Source organism: Delphinus delphis, chromosome 17, assembly GCF_949987515.2.
Source record: "Delphinus delphis chromosome 17, mDelDel1.2, whole genome shotgun sequence".
NCBI classification, from domain to species: Eukaryota; Metazoa; Chordata; class Mammalia; order Artiodactyla; family Delphinidae; genus Delphinus; species Delphinus delphis.
The window spans coordinates 18,002,942-18,024,046 of NC_082699.1; the positions used below are offsets into that span (position 1 = coordinate 18,002,942).

Consider the following 21,105-nt stretch of genomic DNA (forward strand, 5'->3'; position numbering starts at 1 on the left):
AAGATAACTTGGCTTACTAGCACAAGATTTTATACTTTTTAACTCTTAGTTTGGTGCTGTGATATACCAAAATACTTCTAGGCTAATAAATATTTGTTTAAACCAACAAACCATTAGGTGTGATATATAATATTTAAGAGTTTCTTATTATAGCCTAATAGGAATATAAAGACTTAGCACAAATATGACTAGCCTGGAATTAAATGAGATTTATATATTGCAAATAAAACACCATATATAAAATCAACTGCATCTATTGATTTCCAGATCTTATGTGTTTTACCAAACTTAGATATAACTAAGCAGAAGCTCAACTTAGCACTGCTAAGTCTAAATATAACCAAGCTTTGTTAATTTGTATGAATTTTCCTCTACACAGATAGGAATTACTAGCTTTAAACACTCTTCGATCTTTAACAGCAACTTTATATAATTTCTCAGAATACCTGTACCACTTTGAAAGAATAATTGATAAGTTTAGCAAAACGACCCACAGCTAAGATGACAGCTCCATATATAGCAAGATGTCTCTAAATGTATTTCTCTTTTAACATGAGCTGAATTTACTTATAGTAGATTGTATTCCTCAATATTGACAGCTCTTCAAAAGGAGACTTATCTGCCAATAATAATTGCATGAAAGATAAGCAGTCTAAAAAGCATAAAATAATCTAGACAATACAAAAATGAAATAGTAACTGAATAAAACAGAGGATTTTGTGGTACTATTTTCTGTGCAGAAAAAGTATTGGGTAGGTTTGCACATAATTCAAAAAGTAAACTAATCACCAAGTGTCAGAAAACTATTTAAGGTCTCAATACTATATAAAATCATCTCTTAAATTGAACCGAATAAAAATTCCTGCTATTCAATCATATGGCAAGATGTCCTGAAGCCAATAGTTTCATACATCCTCAGAAAAAGAGAAAATTAAGGCTAAAAAGATCAAACACCAAGTGTTCATCAAACCTTTCAGTCAATAGTCTTTATTAACATGCAAGTATCATTTGCCGCAAGCTATACAGTTTTTCCTAATCTTTCAGTTCTATTTCAATATTTTGAACTTAAGGTAACTTCTGGACCTAACATATAAAGTAACCTACTAAAATGGGTCAAAGTTAAACTGTATTCTAGCTATCACCTTGACCTTTAAGATCACCACTTAGGTTTATAATCGGCATTATTTGTCACCAAGTAGCAGAATATAATTCTAGTACTTGGTAATTCTACACTAAAATATGTAACAGTATGTCTTAAGATGTTACTAAAATATATGCAACTAACATTTATATTTAATTGCTTTCAATAACAATGTTAGGTCTTCTAAGAGGAAAAATTACTTTTATTGATCTTGTTTATGGTCTTTGCAGGTTCCAGAAAAACTGGTCCATAATGAACCAGTCTTAAAGAAGTAAGCTGAAGACTTAAATTTATAGACCCTATAATAACAGCTTTGTTTTACTACTAAGATAGAGACAATAATAAACCCAACTCTAGTGCTTCTTTTTCCACGACTAAGCAGAGACGCTCTATTATAGTTCTTCAAACTTTTTTTGTCTTAGTGTAAAAGTTGAATGACCTCTTCTGTAAGTTTGAGTTCAGTAGAAGACCCAGATTATGGATAACTAGTGGGACATACTTTAATTAATAGAAGATAATTAATATACTATATAAAAGTGCATTATTAGATTTGCACTGCATCTCTCCACGTTTTTCTTATTTTATAATATTTCAGTTGAATGGAGGAAGACTGGAATTGTCAGAGAAGTCTTGCTCTTAGGATCTAGATGAAAAAGTTCATAGTGAGTCTTTTAAAACATATTTAAATAATGAGAAGTGTAACCACAACAAGGGACTATGTAAGAATGAATACTGCAAAGGAAACTTTATACAATGGATTGGCCAAAATGCACAATGCACATGAAACTGAAGTCATGTAGTTTACTTGTTGACCATGTGGCTAAAGTTCAAAAAGTCTCTGCTCCAAAAGCTGTACCTAGTAATCTTCCAAAATTGATTTTAAATAAAGTTCTTAAATTGTAGCAATAAACAAAAAGACAAGATACACTTAAACAATACTGCAGTTTATCAAAAGACACATAAGAAATTTCAACTCTCATGTCTTTGACAGTTATAAAAATCAATATTTTGGCTAAGTTATAAACATGTTTATAATGCAATTATATGCAATTGCATAACCCTAGTAATGCTAATGACAGCTATAAGATCAGAATAGGTTTTTAAAAAAACACTAAAAACATAAAAATATGTAGCCCCATTATTTACCTGTAGAACGTGTTGAATTTATGCCTAAATTTCAGCATTTACTATATCACCACTGCTCTAATTTTAAAAATCACATCCAAAGGATAAGGCAAAACCACCTACGAATTGGCATATTTGTTTATTTCTCAATTTGTGAAAATGTCCTTAATTTGTTGATGTAGCAAACAAATTTCAACTCTGATTGCTATGCAAAAGAACAAGATAATCTGCTTTGCAATGAACTTTAAAGTTCAATTGCACACAGGCAACATGCTATATATGAAAAAATTACTAACTGAACTACAGGTATTAAATACTGAAAAAAGTTAACAGTTTATTATAATTTATTTTATTTAACAATCTAGGAAGTTTGCAGCCATCAGCAGTTCCAGTGCAATTTCAGGTGCAATTGGAAATTCAGGAATCTCCGTGGAGCTGTTAGTGTAGCGAACCTTGTAGGTAAAATACATGCATACTTTTGATAGCACATGTGAAGGGATCTCTCTAAAATTGACTTCATTAGTTTCGTTCTCAGCAAATTGACCTGGAAAAGAAAAGGAATTTGTTCGTGATACATGGGCTGACCTGTGTTCCTCCAAAATTCATATGTTTAAGTGCTAACCCCCAATACTTCAATGTGACTATGTTTGGAGATAGGTAATTAAGGCCCTAATCCAATATGACTGGCATCCTTATCAGAATAGGAGATGAGGCTGCAGACACACAGAGGTAAGACAACAGTGGGAAGACACAGGAAGAAGACAGTCATCTACAAGGCAAGGAGAGAGACCTCAGAAGAAACCAACTCTGTCAACACCTTGATCTCTAATTTCCACCCTCCAAAACTGTGAGAAAATAAATTTCTGTTTAAACCATCCAGTCAATGGTACTTTGTTATGGCAGCCCTAGCAAAACTAATATAATGCAAAAAGGATAAACCCAACTAGCATCAAATGAAATATGTAGATTTCTGAGTAGAAACATAAAAAAAATCTTTATTAAAACGACTCAGTCTAGGGAATTAAGTACTTATAGACCAGCAAGAGCTCTGTGCTATGTTGTCATGTAAATATAAATGATAAGTGAAAACACTATCCTTAAAGAATCTTTTCAAGAGAGTAAATGCATTGTTTTCCCCTTTAGTTTTTAAAAATACGGTCATGTTAATGAGCTCTCATAAGCTACTTCCTCCCTTTGTTTAATAACAGTTCATACACTGTTTTTAGTGATCTCTCAATTTCTTTAGCTCTATGATTTCTTTACTATTGGGATAAAATATTTTCTTGGCAGTCTAGCACTAGCACTGTGCACTGAATATAAAAGGCAGAAAAATGTACTTTCTGAGAATGTAGTATTTTAAAAGTTTTCTAGTAATTGTCTATTGGTTGGGGGTAGGATGGGATGCGGAGAAAGGAAAGAAGGATTCAGCAGATAATTCATAGCAATGAGGTAAATTTTTGTTTGCCAATAACGAAAACTCTCTTTCTTAAATGTATGTATGAAATATTACCAATAGGCACTTATTAAGCCTTTGACACTAGACAAACATTAGTGTTTTCTTTAGGTGAAATTCGTATAACAGGTGGGAATATAAATTGGTATAGCCACTATGGAGAACAGTATGGAGGTTCCTTAAAAAACTAAAAATAGAGTTAGCATATGATCTAGCAGTCCCACTCCTGGGCATATATCCAGAAAAGACGAAAACTCTAATTCGAAAACATACATGCACCCTTATGTTCACAGCAGCACTACTTACAATAGCCAAGACATGGAAGCAACCTAAACGTCCACTGACAGATGAATGGATAAAGAAGATGTGGTACATATATATATATTGGACTACTACTCAGCCAAAAGAAAAGAAAATAATGCCATTTGCAGCAACATGGATGGACTGAGACACTGTCATACTGAGTGACATCAGACACATAAAGACAAATATCAGATGATACCGCTTACAAGTGGAATCTAAAAAAAAAGGGTACAAGTGAACTTATTTACAAAACAAGTAGAGTCACGGATGTAGAAAACAAACTTATGGTTACTGGGTGGGAAAGAGGGGGTGGAATGAATTGGGAGATTGGGACTGACATATATACACTGCTATGTATAAAACAGGTAACTAATGAGAACCTACTGTAGAGCACAGGGAACTCTACTCAATGCTCTGTGGTGACCTAAATGGGAAGGAAACTAAAAAAGAGTGGATATATGTATACGTATGACTGACTCACTTTGCTGTACAGCAAGAAACTAACACAACATTGTAAAGCAACTGTGCTCCAATAAAAATTAATAATAATAGAAAAAAGAAATTCATATAAAAGTCACCAACTTAAGATGTGCAATTCAGTGTACATTCACAATGCCGAGCAACCATCCTCTCCATCTGGTTCCAAAACATCTTCGCCACCCCAAATAAAACCCACACCGCAGCCCCTGGAAAACACCAACCTACTTTCTTTCTCTATGTTTTTGGGGTTTTTTTTTGCCACATTGCGCGGCTTGCATGATCTCAGTTCCCTGACCAGGAACTGAACCCAGGCCACAGTGGTGAAAGCACCGAATCCTTAATCACTAGACCACCAGGGAACTCCCCTCTACTTTCTGTCTCTATGGATTTATCTATTCTGGATATTTCATACAAATGGAAGTATACAACAATGTGTGTCTGGCTTCTTTCACTCAGCATAATGTTTTAAGGTGCATCCACCTTGTAGCATGCATCAGTACTTCATTCCTTTTCATGCAAACATTAGTTTGGTGCCGAAAGTTTGAAGCTTCAAAGATAAAACTCTTGTTTTTAAATTAAAGGAGATCAGACTTTGTAAAAGTCCTTTAATCTCAATTTTTAGTTAAAATTTTGTTGGCATCGGGATTTTTCCCCTAAAGTACATCCTAGTTCTGTCCAGTAGAAAAGTCTAAAAGCACTTCAACCCAGGAGCAATGAGTATTGCTAGCACCCACAGTGGGGTATCTAAGTACCATTTTCCATTAAAAAATCAAACCGAAAAAACCCACCCCCCCAAACCGCAGGGCTCTTTAAGGAATGGCTGTTTTTAGGATTGAGGAATAATGTACAAAATGAACCTGAGAAATTTTTTTATTACAGAAAGTAGTATAGCTATTCAAGGCTAATAAAACTGTGTCAAAAGGACACAGGAGCCAACCTTATGTGCTCCTTCTGGCATAAAAACGGAGCCGTTTGAGCATCAGTAAGAATGACTGCAGCTAACTGAAAAATATCCAATAAAAAGTATATATGCAAAAAAAACAAACAAAACAAACACTCTTTACTGTTGGAGGATGCTGGAGAACCAATTCTTTACTCTGAAAAATTGCATGTAAAGGGGAAAAAAAAAAAAAATCAAGCATTTATCTTTTCTTTCCCGTACAGACTATATTTCAGCATAACCAAATAGTTCTTCTTTATAGGAGAGTTCTAACTAATAAATGCAGAAGAAATTACAGAATTGGAAAATCTCTGTTTTATAATTCCAAATGAAGTAAATCTCAGCAATAATCACAGTGAATGCTAAAACTAAATATTATATGAAAGTCTGACTGGGGAATTGCTCATGGACAAATCAGCTTGATAACTCTGGAACCCACTAATCAGTCTTGACATTGCTAAAAGATGTGATACAATAGGACTACAAGAGTTCCACCTATAAAGTATTCTTGCTAGAAAGATAAAACTGGATTCTGTTCAAGGCTCTAGAGTTCTAATTATGAATTTACAAAATGAAACATGATTAAGTATAACCTGGATGTGGACATTATACAAATAACTTTGTTTCTAGTAAAATTAAATAAATAGTCTGAAATTAATTAAAAATAGTCTGAAAAAAAAAGCAGGGGGGAGGTTGCAGGGGGACTATCATAGATTTTGCAAGTGAAATAACCTAATGTCAGGAATTTGCTTGAAATACTCTTTTAAAAGAAGTTAGGATAATAGACAAAACAAAACTGGCAAAATGTTGACAACTATTGAAGCTAGTTGATGGGTACAGGAAGGTGTGTTATGTTATTCTCTCCAAGTCTGTGTATGTTCTAAAATCTCCATAGTAAAAAATATAGAAAAGGGATTGCAAAGGATCAGAAACAGCCAAAACAATTTTGAAAAAGAAAAACAAAGTTGGGGGCCTCACAGTTCCCAATTTCAAAACTTACTACAAAGCTACAGAAATCAAAACAGCGTGATACTGGTATAACCACAGATACATAGATCAATGGAAAATCGAGAGCCCAAAAATAAACCTACATATCTATGGTCAACTGATTATCAACAGGGATGCCAAGACCATTCAGTATGGTCTCTCTGACAAACAGTAATGGGATGTCCACATGCAAAAGAATGAAGCTGATTCACACTATATGCAAAAATTAACTTAAAATCAAGAACCTAAATGTAAGTGCTTAAAACACAACTCTTGTAAGAAAACATAAGGTAAATCTTCATGACATTGAATTTGGCAATGCATTTTTAGACAGGACTCCAAAAATCAGAAACAACAAAAGGGAAAATAAATTGGACTTCATCAAAATAAAAAACTTCTGTGCATCAAAAGATACTATCAAGAAAAAACAGCCTACAGAATGAAGAAAATATTTGCAAATCATTTATCTCATAAGGTATAAAGAATTTATAAAGAACTCTTAATAAAGTTCAGAATTTATAAAGAACTTATAAAGTGTCCAAAATTTATAAAGAACTCTTAAACTCAACAACAAAAAGACAAGTCAATTAAAAAATGGGCAACAAAATTGAATAGATATTCGTCAAAAGAAAATATACAAATGACCAGCAAGCACAAGCAGATATATTTAACTTCATCAGTCATTAGGGAATTGCTAAGCAAAATTACAATGAGATACCACTTCACACCCACTAAGATGGTTACAATCAGAAAAATGGAAAATAACAAATGTCAGGGAGGATGTGGAGAAACTGGAAGCCTCGTACACGGCTGGCAGGAATGTAAAATGGTTCAGCCACTGTGCAGACAGTTCAGCGTTTCCTCCAAGAGTTAAACACAGAACTACCCTATGCTCCAAAAATTCCAACCCTCAAGAAAAATTTTCTTGAGGTAAAATGGGAACAGTAGATATGTGGGAAGCAATAACTTCTATAGGTAAACTTTACATGTAACCAGGAGCAAAAATCACCAGTCCTTCTGTGGTGAACTGACCATGGAAACATAGGAAAATGATCCTTCCTACTACAAAAGAATCAATTAGGTTTTATTGAAACTATGGTAAATAACTGAAAACAGGAAATAGCAGAAGCCACTTTTTTCCCAATGCAACATAACCATGCAGTAATTAATGTTAGAACAGTTACTGTCTTTCTTTTAATGTTATGAGTCATTTAATTCAACTTGAAAACACATTCATCAAACATTAAAAAAGTGAGTATATATTAAGAGGAAATAAAGAAATGTACCTACCTGGGCCACTCAACATGGCTTTTATTGTTCCTGATGTTAGCGCATGTTCTCTTTTCACAATAAATTCATGACCATCCGAAGATATCAATTTGACATACATGGCGTCAGGGCCCTCACAGCCACCATAGGTTTTCTCTTCTCCATCTAAAGTATGTAATAAGATAATTTTTGAATCACAAAATTTATTAAAAATAAACAGGTTTACCAAGGTTAGTATATGAATAACTCAGAGCAGAAACATTTCTGGAGAGTAATAGTCACCAAGATTTTAAACTTTTTAACTCCTTATTTTATTATTCTCTAAATATTTTCCAATATCAGAATAAACTTTACATTCAAGGATGTTTACTTTATTTATTTTTATTTTTAATTTTTGGCCACATGGCTTCTGGGATGTTAGTTCCGCAACCAGGGATTGAAAATGGGCCACAGCAGAGAAAGCGCCAATTCCTAACCACTGGACCACCAGGGAACTCCCAAGGATGTTTACTTTAGATGAAAATTTACCAGTATTTTTCATGGAAGTATTAACAATTTGTGAACACAGCAGCACATTTAAATTTGAAGACTAAAAGAAAATATTCAAATAGTAAAACTTTAATTCTATGACCTGAAATACTCATTTTTAAAGTAAGATGCATAGTGTGTTTATGAATAAATGTTCATATGCCATGTGAGCGCAACTTCTGACAAGCCCCGTATTCTAAAATTTAGGGCCTTCTTTACTCAGCATTTTACTCTTGATCCATAAAAAAAGATCAAAAAATTTTACTGCCCAGTTTAAATTATTGCATGAATATTGAAACAATGACTACAGACAAATAATCAATCTTTAAAAATTCAAAGTAGAGGTGAGGTAGCTACCAGCTATCCTCAATGCCACCATGCCGGCTTCAGCCACAGGAATTGGCTCAACGTAACTTTCTGAGGGAGTATGTATTTTTATACAACCCTTTAAGATCTTTTCTCACACGTATAACTTTACAATTTTGTACCGACAGAATTTTAATTTTTATGGTACCAATATCTGAAAGAAAATATCTTAAGGCTTATTCTAAAAACTTAGGAAGACTTAGCGAGGAGAAGTACAGAGGATGAAGCTGAAGTACTGTTCAGTTACAAACATCCATTTACTCATTCATTTGTTATTAATTTAGAAATCCCTAAAACTGAGATTAACAAATATCAAAGTCACTTATGTACTACCACTGCCAAAAATGTTTAACCTGAATCTAATGGAAATACTCAGGAGGAGGAAATACTCAGACAAATCTAAATTTAAATGAGTCATGAAAGACCTCACTCCTCACCCAATCCCAAAAGTAGGGAACTGTTTAAAGAACACAAAAGAGATAAATTAATGCAATAAGTAAATCCTTGATTGGACCCTGGATTTAAAAATAATAAACCCACTGTAAAGAACACTATTGAAAAAGCTGAAATTCTGAATATGGACTGAATTACGAGATGCATGCTTAAGCATTTAGGTGTGGAGTATTACATGTACAATTAATAAATAGAACAGAAAAAAAAAGCTTATGTGTGTTTTTGTGTGTATATGTGGGTATATAAACACATACAAACGTATACACGCAGGAAAAGCAAATATGACAAAACGTTAACTAGTGAAGGCTATAGTGTATTATTCTTGAAATTTTTCATAATAAAAAGCTGGGGGACTCATAAAGATGCATGTAACTTCTAATTATAGACTATTCAAGAGTACAGATTTTTAGCAGTTTTTGCCAGCCTCTGAGAACAAAAATAAAAATTATCAATTATTTAAATTTATACTTCCAGTATTTTTTTTTTTTTTTTTTGGCAAGAGAAACCACTTTCTATGTATGTTGGGAGAGTTTCTAATTTCCTAAGGTACAATAACTAGCAATCACAAATTAAATTTGGCATAATAATGTTACTGATCTGCTTTTCAGAAATATATAATAAACATAAGCTGCTGATTTAAACAACTAATTTCAGTCTACTCTACTTTCTTACTTGCATTCACTGACTTCAAAGGCCTATCTTTGAGAAGAAAGCTTCAACTAATTGAACTACAAAATGACTTTTATATAACTTACCCATTATGTTCTTATGAAATTCTACTTTGAGTCCACAGGAACTTTAGTAGTTTCCTGAAATATAACAATACTATATTGAGATTAATGCCAGAATAACATGTTTTCCCATTATTTTTTAATACGTCCTTGGTGTTACAAGTGCAAAGACTCTCTCTCTCTGCTATGTAAGTTTCCCAGCCACCACAATATGGAACAGTATCAAGTTTCTGAACATCTGAGAGAAGATGATCACCTCCAGGACAGTAAAGTCTAAATACAGATTTCCCCCCCCGCCTTTTTAAGGTAACTATTCTGACAACAGTTTAAAAACACATATGTTGTTCCTTAGGAGCTGAACTGAACTTGAAGGAGACACCCTTGGCCTTAATCATCTTTGTATACTATAGCTACTAGATACTGGTAAACATTAAAGCAAGTATCTGCTAAATGAATGACAACATGATAAATCCAAGGACGTGAAGTAGCTTTCCTGTGAATAAAAAAGGTACGGCTTGCCCTCTTCTTATGTAAGTGTGCACATCTATAATGCATTTTACTGTTCCATCCCTTCTGCACAGAGGCTACCAAAGTTCTGAGATGTAACAACGAAGTGTTAAAAAAAATTTTAATTTTTGAGAAATCTTAAATTTCACGAAAGAAATGACTACCAAAGGAAAAGAGCTCATGTTTTCAGTAATTTGTATTTTAACAGCATTTCTTCGAAGGAGGATTTTTTTATCCGAATATTATTTTTTATGTCATTATCAGAAAAACAGTGTATCCTAATTATCTTGTTCTCTAAGAAATTCCTGACCAATAAACCTATGTAATCCCTCACCTTAAAAAACATCATTGATGTATAGAGAAGCTGAATGCTCCAGGTGTTGACAGAGTCAGGGGAAAAATTAAATGTTAGTCTAGAACACTCCCCAAGCATGTAGGGAGGTATTTAAAGTACCATGTCTAATGTGAGAGAAAGGCAGCAGGGGCAATGTAACGTTTTTACCAACCATTTGAGGGCCTAATGAGTGTAAACATTGCATTAAATGCCTTGCATACATTGTCTTATTTTAAAACAACACTTCCACAAGGGAATTATCATTCCCATTTTAGAGATGAGAAAACATGAGGAGGCTGCTACCTGCTCAAGGCTTCTACAGCCTAAGTGGCAACATGAGAATTTAAACCTGGGTAGCTTTGCTTTAGAGCCCACGCTCCCTTCCATTATTCCATACCACCATGGTAACAAATTCTGGCTCCTGTTAAAACTTCTTTTCCACTACTGCTGAGAGGTGCTGATATAAATCCTTAGTTATCTAAAATTTAAAAACAGTACTCTGTCATTTTTTGGTCATAGTAGTAAGCAATTAAAAAATTTATCAGTCATTATTGTTTTCTTCTGTTCATACTGCTTTGTACTCCTTCTAAAACACAAAAAAAGGAAAACATGCTAGAAAAGCTAGAAGAAGAAGAATTTCAAGTGCCAACTTTTCTCTGGAAAATCTCCAGAGCAAAACATCCAGGTTGTTTACTTAACCAGCAGTAGCTAAGCAACCATGAAAAGTCACACCTGAGAAGCCCTTTGGGTAGCAACAGTTTTTCTACAGACTTCTTAACATAGTAAATCAATTCCATCATTTACACAAGGGTCAAGGTTGCGGGAGGAGGGAGCTCCCCATCACTAACAAAGAAAGAGTAAATCAACACTAACAATTAGGAGTAAACACTGATTCCTACGTGGAAGTTAAAAATATTTGAACTATGATTAAATTTGGACTTAACCCACAAATAACCTATACAAATCTAAGTTTGGGGCTACAAAATCTCAGTGTGAACACCTGAACATCTACTCCATAACCGAATTAGGTATATATGAATTAGGTAGGTAAGAGGAAGTGGTTGAACAGTGGGTTGAGAATAGTTCCAGGCAGAAGACATGAACAAAGGCTTGATGTCATTGTGCTTTTAGAGTGTTATATATAAACATTACTTTTTTATAGTTTTCTATTTTTTAGATTTTTATTATCTAACAAATACTTAGAAATTCTAGGTGAGCCTAGGGCCTACACTGAAATCAGTTTTTATCCTAGTATCTTTGAACACCGAAAAGATCTTTAAACAGCCCATCCCTTTTCTGATTTGAAATGTTACCCTTATCATATACTATATTACTACATGGATTTCTAGACTGTATTCTGTTCCATCAATCTGTTTATACCTGACCAATATCCCCACTGTTTTAATTACAATAGTGTGATAAACATGTTTTTGCTAAGGAGTTGGGCAAGTCCACATTTTGTTATTACACATTTCTCATTAGGTCTACTTTTAGGTACTTTACAGTTCCCATTATGAATGGGATCTGTTTTTTCGATTATACTTTCTGAAAGGTTATTGCTGGTGTTTTAAAGAAAACCTTTTAAATTCGGTAAGTTGAGCTTGTATTCCATGATCTTCACAAACTCTTATTAGTTCTAATAGTTTTCAGCTGACTTGCTTGGATTAGCTAAGTAGATGAGAGCAACAGCTGCAAATCTATTCTTTGTATCTTTTTGCTTTTTTTTTTTTTTTTTTTTTTTTTTTTTTTTTGCTGTACGTGGGCCTCTCACTGTTGTGGCCTCTCCCGTTGCAGAGCACAGCCTCCGGACAGGCAGGCTCAGCGGCCATGGCTCACGGGCCCAGCCGCTCTGTGGCATGTGGGATCTTCCCGGACCAGGGCACGAACCCGTGTCCCCTGCATCGGCAGGCGGACTCTCAATCACTGCGCCACCAGGGAAGCCCTCTTTTTGCTTTTTTACATTGGTCATTTACCTGGAAAAAATAAGGTTAGATGTCTAACCGACATCACTCACAAAAACACACTACAGTTTAAAGAACCAAATGTAAAAAAACCCCACTGAACTCTAGAAAAATAGCAGAAGAAAAAATACAAATAGCTCATAGACCTGTATAAAAATGTTTGACCCCAATGGTAATAAGAAAACTAAAACATTAAAACTTGCTAAGAACCAAGTTTTGGAGGGAAGGGGAAATGGGTGATACTAAACAAAAATAGTATATTTATACTTTTGAAATATTATGGGGCAGTGAAAAGGAAAAGTTAAACCTATGTATATAATAACATGGAAATACCAAGATAAACTGTTAATTTTTTAAAAAGCAGATTAGAATGTTAGGTACAGGTTGATGTCATTTAAGTAAAATAAGGGATTTCTCACCTATTAACCTCATGTTTTCTGCTGGAAAAAATAAAAAAATAAAAATAACCCTGAATAGCCAAAACAATTTTGAGAAAGAAGAACAGAGCTGAAGGTACCATGCTCCCTGATTTCAAATCACTACTACAAGCTACAGTAATCAAGACAGTACGTAAAAAACAGTCGCATAGATCAATAGAACAGAACAGAGAGCCCAGAAATAAGCCCACACTTATATGATCAATTAATCTATGACAAAAGAGCCAAGAATATTCAGTGGGAAAAAAGACAGCCTCTTCAATAAATGGTGTTGGGAAAACTGGACAGCTACTGCAAAAGAATCAAACTGAACTACTGTCTCATACTATATATAAAAATAAACTCAAATAATTAAATGTAAGACCTGAAATCATAAAACTCCTAGAAGAAAACATAGTGCATTCTCTGACATTGGTCTTAGCAGTATTTTTTGGGATATGCCTCCTCAGGCAAGGGAAACAAAAGCAAAGATGAACAAATGGGACTACATCAAACTAAGTAAACAACTTCTGCACAGCAAACAAAACCATCAACATAATTAAAATGCCACCTACTGAATGGGAGAAGATGTTTGCAAACAATCTGTCTGATAAGGGGTTAATACCCAAAATATATAAAGAACTCATGCAACTCAACATCAAAAAAACCCCAAACACCCCAATTAAAAAATGAGCAGATGGGCTTCCCTGGTGGCGCAGTGGTTGAGAGTCCGCCTGCCGATGCAGGGGACACAGGTTCGTGCCCCGGTCCGGGAAGATCCCACATGCCGCAGAGCGGCTGGGCCCGTGAGCCATGGCCGCTGAGCCTGCGCATCCGGTGCCTGTGCTCCGCAATGGGAGAGGCCACAGCAGTGAGAGGCCCGCGTACCGCAAAAAAAAAAAAAAAGTGCAGAGGACCTAAATAGACATTTTCCCAAAGAAGACACACAACACACAGACAGCCAACAAATACACGAAAAGATACTCAACATCATTAATCACCAGGGAAATGCAAATTGAAACCACAACGAGATGCCACCTCAGACCTGTCAGAATGGCTATCATCATTTTTGGCAAGGATGTGGAGAAAACGGAACCCTCACGCAGTGCTGGTGGGACTGTAAATTGGTACAGCCACTATGGAAAACAGCATGGAAGCACTACCATGGATCCAGCATTCCACTTCTGTGTATTTTTTCTAAAGACAACAAGAACACTAATTCAAAAAGATACACACACCCCTACATTCACTGTAGCATTATTTACAATAGTCAAGATATGGAAGCAACCTAAGTGCCCATCGATAGATGAATGGATAAAGATATGATACATACACACATACATGCTACAAGATTACTCATATAATGGAATATTACTCAGCCATAAAAAAGAATGAAATCTTGCCATGTGTGACAACATGGGTATTATACTAAGTGAAACAAGTCAGACAGTGAAAGACAAAAACTGCATGATTTCACTTATATGTGGAATCTAAAAACCAAAATGAATGAACAGACACAACAAAACAGAACCACAGACTCACAGATACAGGAGAACAAACCAGTGACTGCCACGGGGGAGGGGGTGGGGGAATGAGTGAAGTAGGCAAGGGAGATTAAGAGGTACAAACTGCCAGTTAGGAGTCCTGAGTCATGGGGATGAAATCTACAGCGTGGGGAATATAGTCAATAATATTGTAATATCTCTGTATAGTGACAGATGGCACCAGACTTATTGTGGTGATCATTTTGTAATGTATAGAAATATAGAATCACTATGCTGTGCACCTGGAACTAATGTAGTGCTGTGCGTCAATTATACTTCAATTTTCAAAAAAAAATCATAAAAATACGTGTTTGAAAGTACAAATAACTAGGAAACTATGATTTAAAACTGATTTTTAAAAAGAAACAAGTATGTGGAACTAAGCCACTCATGAAGGAAACAATCGTCAGTCAGCCTGATGACTTATTCTTAACAATATGTAAGAATATGATTAATTTGGAAAACAAAGTAAATTACATTAACCAAAAATTATCTAATGTTTAGGCCTATTTGAAGAGGCAAGAAGAGCGGCTTTGGCCATTAATACAAATTGACAGAAGTTACACAATTCCAGTTTGTAACAAGACATCAGAATATCTTGCCTAGAATGTGCTTATAGTGTCGCTGAATTTATTTATCTCAGGATGAGATAAAATTCTCATTCTGGCTTATTCAACTTATAACAATGCTCCTATAGTACTTAACTCTTGTGCAGGCAGTTTTAATACTTTTGGCAAAGTAACTCAGTGTCGTTAGAAGTCCATATTTGAATTTCTACTCTGCACATTTCTATCTTGAGACCCAGATAGGTTAAATGATAAGACTTCTGTTTCTTCATCTCCCAAATGAGGAAATTGGACTCAACTGTGCCTAAAGTCCCTTCCAGCTCTACCATTTCATGACTGAACCCATGTGAAATTCACCCTCCCTCTACAACAAACTGCCCATAACTCCCAATTTCCCACTTTATTAAGCAAGAGTCACTCCCACACAGCACACAACTCAAGAGCTCTAGAGTGCTGTGTGTTCCCACTGAGGCTGTCTTGTCTGCCTTACCCTGTAACCTACCTAATCTCCCTCTTAGACAATGATCTCTGAACTCCTTTGTTTTGGTCTAAAAAGTATGAACAAGTACTTCACTATATAGTGTGTACCTAATTATAGATTCTACACACAATAAAACAATTAAAAAGAACCTTTAAATGATGGGCTGAAAGTAAACAAATATAAACCCAACCCTGACCTTGCTTCATCCCACTGTGAAGAGTTCATGAAGACCGGCACCATGCGTGCCTCGCAGCCCTTACACCCTTAACTCCCTGCCCTCTCCTCTGACGTAGCTACCCACCCAAATCCCAACCCTGGCCAAACCCGATTCTCCACCGAGCTCAGGCCTCAACCAAAGACTGAACTGGCTGAAGAAAAGTCACAACCATTGTGACTGGTCTCAATTTTAAATTTATGGCCACACACTTTAAACAGATACTTGGTGTCGGACTGATCCTCCTACCTAGTCAACTGGCTTTCCTACTCTGAGAAAATTCACGGCATCCCCTAAACCTCCAACATACCTCTCCTCCCTACCCTGACAACTTCACTTATTTCACCAGCAAAACAGAAACAAGTCACTTCAACTGCCTTATCTTTCCACCTTCATCCTACCTGCATCTATATACCATATACTTCCTGTTTCAAAAGTTGAGTAAAAATCATCCTTCCTATGCAAGGCCAACCTTTCCAGCTAAGCACAGTGATCCAAGGACTTTGTCCTGCCACAATTCAACATATCAAAATGCTGTAACATCATCACTACCATACACTTCTCTGTAACCCATACTGATCAGACTTTTTAGACCTCTAGTCCATGCAAAGTGCTCTTGTCAAATTTCAACTACTTGGTCACTGGGTCAATTTCTTAAATTATTTTATTTATTCATTTAAAAATATTTATTTATTTATTTGGCTGCATGGGGGTGTTAGTTGCGGCATGCATGTGGGATCTAGCTCTGGACCAGGGATCGAACCCGGGCCCCCTGCATTGGAAGCGCGGAGTCTTGACCACTGGACTGCCAGGGAAGTCCCCTTTGGGTCAATTTTTCATCATCATCTTACTCTTAGGGTTTTACAGTTGACTCTGCCCTCTTTTCTGAAACATTTTCCTCCCTTAGCATTACGGATGCCACACCCTCCTGGCCTTTCTGCTTCTGTCACTATTTGCTCTTCCTCTGACCCGAGTGCTCCCAGACATCTGCCCTCTTCTCCATTAATACTCTTTACTTGATGTCCTCTGGTCCATAGTTTTAAATATCGCATGTAAAATATGACTCCAAGATTACCTCCCTAGCCTGACTTCTCCCCTGAGCAACAGCAGTGGATATCCTACTTGCCTACTGCACATATTCTGAGCAGTATAAAGTCATCCACCTGAGTACACTCTATACAGAACTCCTGCTTTATTCCTCAGAAACCAGTTCACCTGCCCCAGTCTTCCTCATTCCAGTAAATGGTGCTACTGTTCACCCAGATGCTCGGGCAAAACAGGTGACTCCTCCAAATTGTTTTTCGTCCTGGGGCGAAGGTAAGAACCATTTGGCTCCACCTTCAAATTACATTCCAAATCAGACCACTTCTCACTAACTTCCAACTCTACATCTCTAGTTCAAGCTACCACATGGCAACTGAACTACCAGCCTCCTTAGGAGCTGGTTCTTCCACTTTCCTCCAACTCTCAGTTTGCTACTCAGCAATCAGTCATCAAAAGCATAAGCCAGGTATCACTCCCCTGCACAAAATCCTCTAATGGCTTCTCATTACAGACAGAACAAGGACTGTAAAGTTCCATCTTAGTTACTCCTTGCTAACCACTCTGATCTCATCTCCCATCACTCTTCCTTCATTAACGTCCAGCCATACTGGCCTTCTAAGTATTTTAATAGGTCAAGTTCATTCCTCCCTTAAGGTCTATGCATTTACAGTTACTGCTCTCTGAAAAACTCTTCTTTCAGATCTTTATTATTTTAGTCTCCAGGCAAAGCATTAACGCCTCAGAGAGGTAGGTCTTCCTTGATCACTTCCTTTCAAAAGCAGACACCACACCCTAGTCCTCTAACTTAATCTAACTCTAATCTAGATACAGTCTCTTCACATTTATCACCATCTGAAACTGTATTTGCTTACATAATGTATAGCCTCTTTCCTCAAGCTCAGTGAGGGCAGGCCTCATTTAGTACCTAGCATACAAAAGATGCTCAATAAAGAGTTGAGTGAATGGCACTACTGTTTTCTTAATTACCAAGGCTTGAAATTTTGAGCATCACTGGGTGAGCTTTTTCTGATCTTATTTAATAACGGAACAGTAAACATTTAGTACAGGTTAGCTGAAATGCATTAACACATACCAGTGTAAATACAAAGATTTTCCAGATTATTTTCTAGTACTGAAAAAAATCTACCCAAAAAACCCAAACAAGCAATTTATAAGATATAAATATTACTTTGGAACTTGATATATAGAACTGACTATAACTTCTGACTACAAACTACTGACTATATTACAGAATTACCATAATGTAATGAAACTAGTATCTTCCATTTGAAATAAATTTATATCCATATATATTTTTTGGAATGGTAGGTAGTTATTAGGTAAATCTCACACTTAAGAAAAAAAAGGACAGTCATTTAAAAATTAAGTATGAAGCCAAAATCATCACTGGCAATAAGCACTTAATACCCACGATGACAGGGACCATAGTTGTCTCCTTGCCACTGTATCTCCAAAATGAATGAATCCACGTGTGAACAGTGGTATTTCAACATCATGAATTATACCACAATTATAATGTAAACGAGATCCGAGACGTATCATTTTAGTCCACTAAGCAAAAAAGGAAACTAGTTGGGGATCCGAAAGCAAATCTGGCAGTTTGAAAATGAGGTTTTAAAACTCTGAAGGATTGCGGTTGTTTTCCACACTGAAGGCGATGCTGAGTAGAAATGCTCGCACTAATAATTCGAACTCCATAGCTGTATTAAAGAGGTTCCATAAGAGAAACTTAATGGCCACTGTATTTGACACTAGATACCTCCTTTCAGATGAGACTGGGAGGCAGATGCACGGCAGCCCCAAAACACCAAGTCGGGCAGAGATCACCCAACAAGTTGGTAAACTTCTCAGGGTCCCGCAACTGGGAAAAGCGAAGGCCCTCTTCTATAACTAGGGGCTGACCCCAAGGAAAGAACGAATCTGAGTGCACCCGGGGAAAGCAAAAAGGGAAAGAGACAGGGCTGCCATGCTCCTAACTCCACCCTGCCCGCGTTTAACCCCGAGGAGGCCCAGTCTCGCCGGCCGCCGCCCCTCCTTCCACCCTTTTCCAAGCCCACCGAGCGGCGCCAGGAAAGGTCCCGCCGCCCTCCTCTCCCCTCCCCCAAACCAAGAGCCGAAGAGGCCAGGGAAGGTTAAGAGCTTCCGTTCCTTCCCCGCCCAAATGGGAAGGGGTGGGAAGTGGGATGGCGAGCGCGCCCACTAGGAGCCTCCCCCGTCCCCCACGCTGGCCCGGAGCTCCGTTCCCACCCCAGACCGAGACTCACTCGTCAGCCACGCAGCAACCACAGCCACCGCACCGGGTCCACGCGCACCGCCACAGCCCCTACACCAGGGCCGCCCCCCCACCCCCAGCTGCTTGCCGCCGTGGGTTCCGGGGCAGTTGGAGGAATCACTTCCGCTGGGTCACGGACGCTTTCTACGCGCGGGAGATTAGTACCTAGTGAGGCGGGGACTCCCTGAGTCCGTCGCCCGCCAGCGTCTACAGGAAGTGCGCAGCGTCCCCTCCCTTCTCCCACAGGCCAAGCCTAAAAGGACGGTAGTCCCTGGAAAGTCTCAACCAATCCTATTCTGGGTCTTTTGACTCCCAGCATGCAGCGCCAATCCTGATCTGATTTCCGCGGGGACTGCATCCTCAAAGAGGTGCTGGGGGTCGGGGGGCTGGAGGGGGGGGTGGGGGCCGAGGCAGCATTGCGTCCTGGGATTTGTAGTTTATCTGGCGGGTAGTGTCGTGTTTGGTTGAGGCAGCACTGCAACCTGGGACTTGTAGTTTCTCACGCTGAATGTTAAGAACCTTGTAATTTTGGAGGTTGTTCCTGCCGCTCGTTTGGGGGTACGCGTAGAGGTCGGAGACTATCTGCAGAGGAAAGATTGGATAGTGGGAGTGCGGTTGCTATGCGAACAAGATCGTGCTCTTTATGAAGCAGCTTGTCTTTTGTGAAAAGTTGCAGAGCTTGTCGAAGAGCATCCCAACAGCTCGCGAAATCGCTGGCCTCATTTCCTCTCTTCCCGGTACCTTTCAGTGTTTACTGAAAACTAACCACGCCCCCCACCCCCACTCTGAGGCCTTTCCCCCACCTCCTGCCCCCTCCCAGCCACAGGGTTGCTCAGCTTCTGGATTCTGAAATCACTCACCAAAAGTCCTGCCACCAGTAGTCAGTTCTGACACCATCTTTGTCACTCCACGCCCCCTTTGCCCCTCCTTCCTCTCCTCTCCCGGTCTCTCCCCGGCGCGCTTCCCCCCAACCCCCCTCCACCTATCATTTTTACAAATCTTACCTCCACTTAAGATGGGGTTATGTCCTGATAAGCCCAGTGGAATTTGAAAATGTCGTAAGTCGAAAATGCATTTAATAGACCTAACATAATTTAGCCTAGCTTATTTTAGAATGTGCTCAGAATGCTTACATTAGCCTGCAGTTGGCCAGAAATCGTCCAATGGAAAGCTTATTTTATAATGAAGTGTTGATTATCTTAGGTAATTTATTGATTACTTGTACTGAAAGTGAAAGACACAATGGTTGTATAAGTGTATTGGTTGTTTACCCTCCTGTTTGGGTGGCTGATTAGGAGCTTCAACACCGGGGAGAGAGTTTCATACTGCATATTGGTAGCCCAGGAAAAGATTAAAATTTCAAATTGTGTATGGTTTCTACTGAATGCATATAGTTTTGACACCATCGTATAGTCAAGAAATTGTAAGTCGAACTATCGTAAATCAGAGCCGTCTTTGCTCTCTTTCCCTTGGTGAAATTTAGGCACCCTTCCAGGAAGGGTGAAACAGCTAAATAAAGTTCACCCTCTGTTTACTGGACTGTGGCATGAAAGGAATGTAGGGCCAAGACTCTCACCATTGCAAGTTGCTCAACTCCTACTGTTGTGTAATGATGTCCGCAAAAGGAAAACAGATACAGGCGATCCAAAGTTTGTTGACCTAATTAGTGACTTTTGCCTGCAAGACTTTTTTAGTTCATCTGGCAGATAAAAGGTGTTGCAAAAGCAATACCGGACAGACCGTCCTGGGTAAATTTTTCAAAGCCTTTGCAAAAATTATTAAACAAAGTTTTTTGGTTATAATATCGCAGAGTAGAATTTGGTGGGGAGGAGAGGCAATGGGGTGAGAAGAGAAGGATGTGGGCCCATTTTCAATTATACTTTTCCTCCTCTACTTCAGAAGTGTTGTTTTCTCCAAAACTTTCCCTTTTCCTCATTGCATTATCACATTCTATAAGGGTCACTCTGTT

General features: G+C 37.6%; 1 protein-coding gene across 2 annotated transcripts; it reads right to left on the bottom strand.

The window, feature by feature from the left end:
* Nucleotides 1-960: 960 nt before the first annotated feature.
* On the bottom strand, nucleotides 961-19,354 carry ELOC (elongin C). 2 transcript variants are annotated; one of them, XM_059994785.1, is made up of 4 exons: nucleotides 19,302-19,354; nucleotides 9,801-9,854; nucleotides 7,720-7,863; nucleotides 961-2,810 (listed from the first exon to the last, which is right to left on the bottom strand). In XM_059994785.1, the coding sequence occupies exons 2-4, from the start codon at nucleotides 9,802-9,804 to the stop codon at nucleotides 2,620-2,622; spliced, it is 339 nt and encodes a 112-aa protein (XP_059850768.1). In that variant the 5' UTR covers nucleotides 9,805-9,854; nucleotides 19,302-19,354; the 3' UTR covers nucleotides 961-2,619. The 2 variants fall into 2 exon arrangements, with proteins under 2 accessions (XP_059850768.1, XP_059850767.1); XM_059994784.1 differs by lacking the exon at nucleotides 19,302-19,354 and adding an exon at nucleotides 19,129-19,273.
* Nucleotides 19,355-21,105: the final 1,751 nt, after the last annotated feature.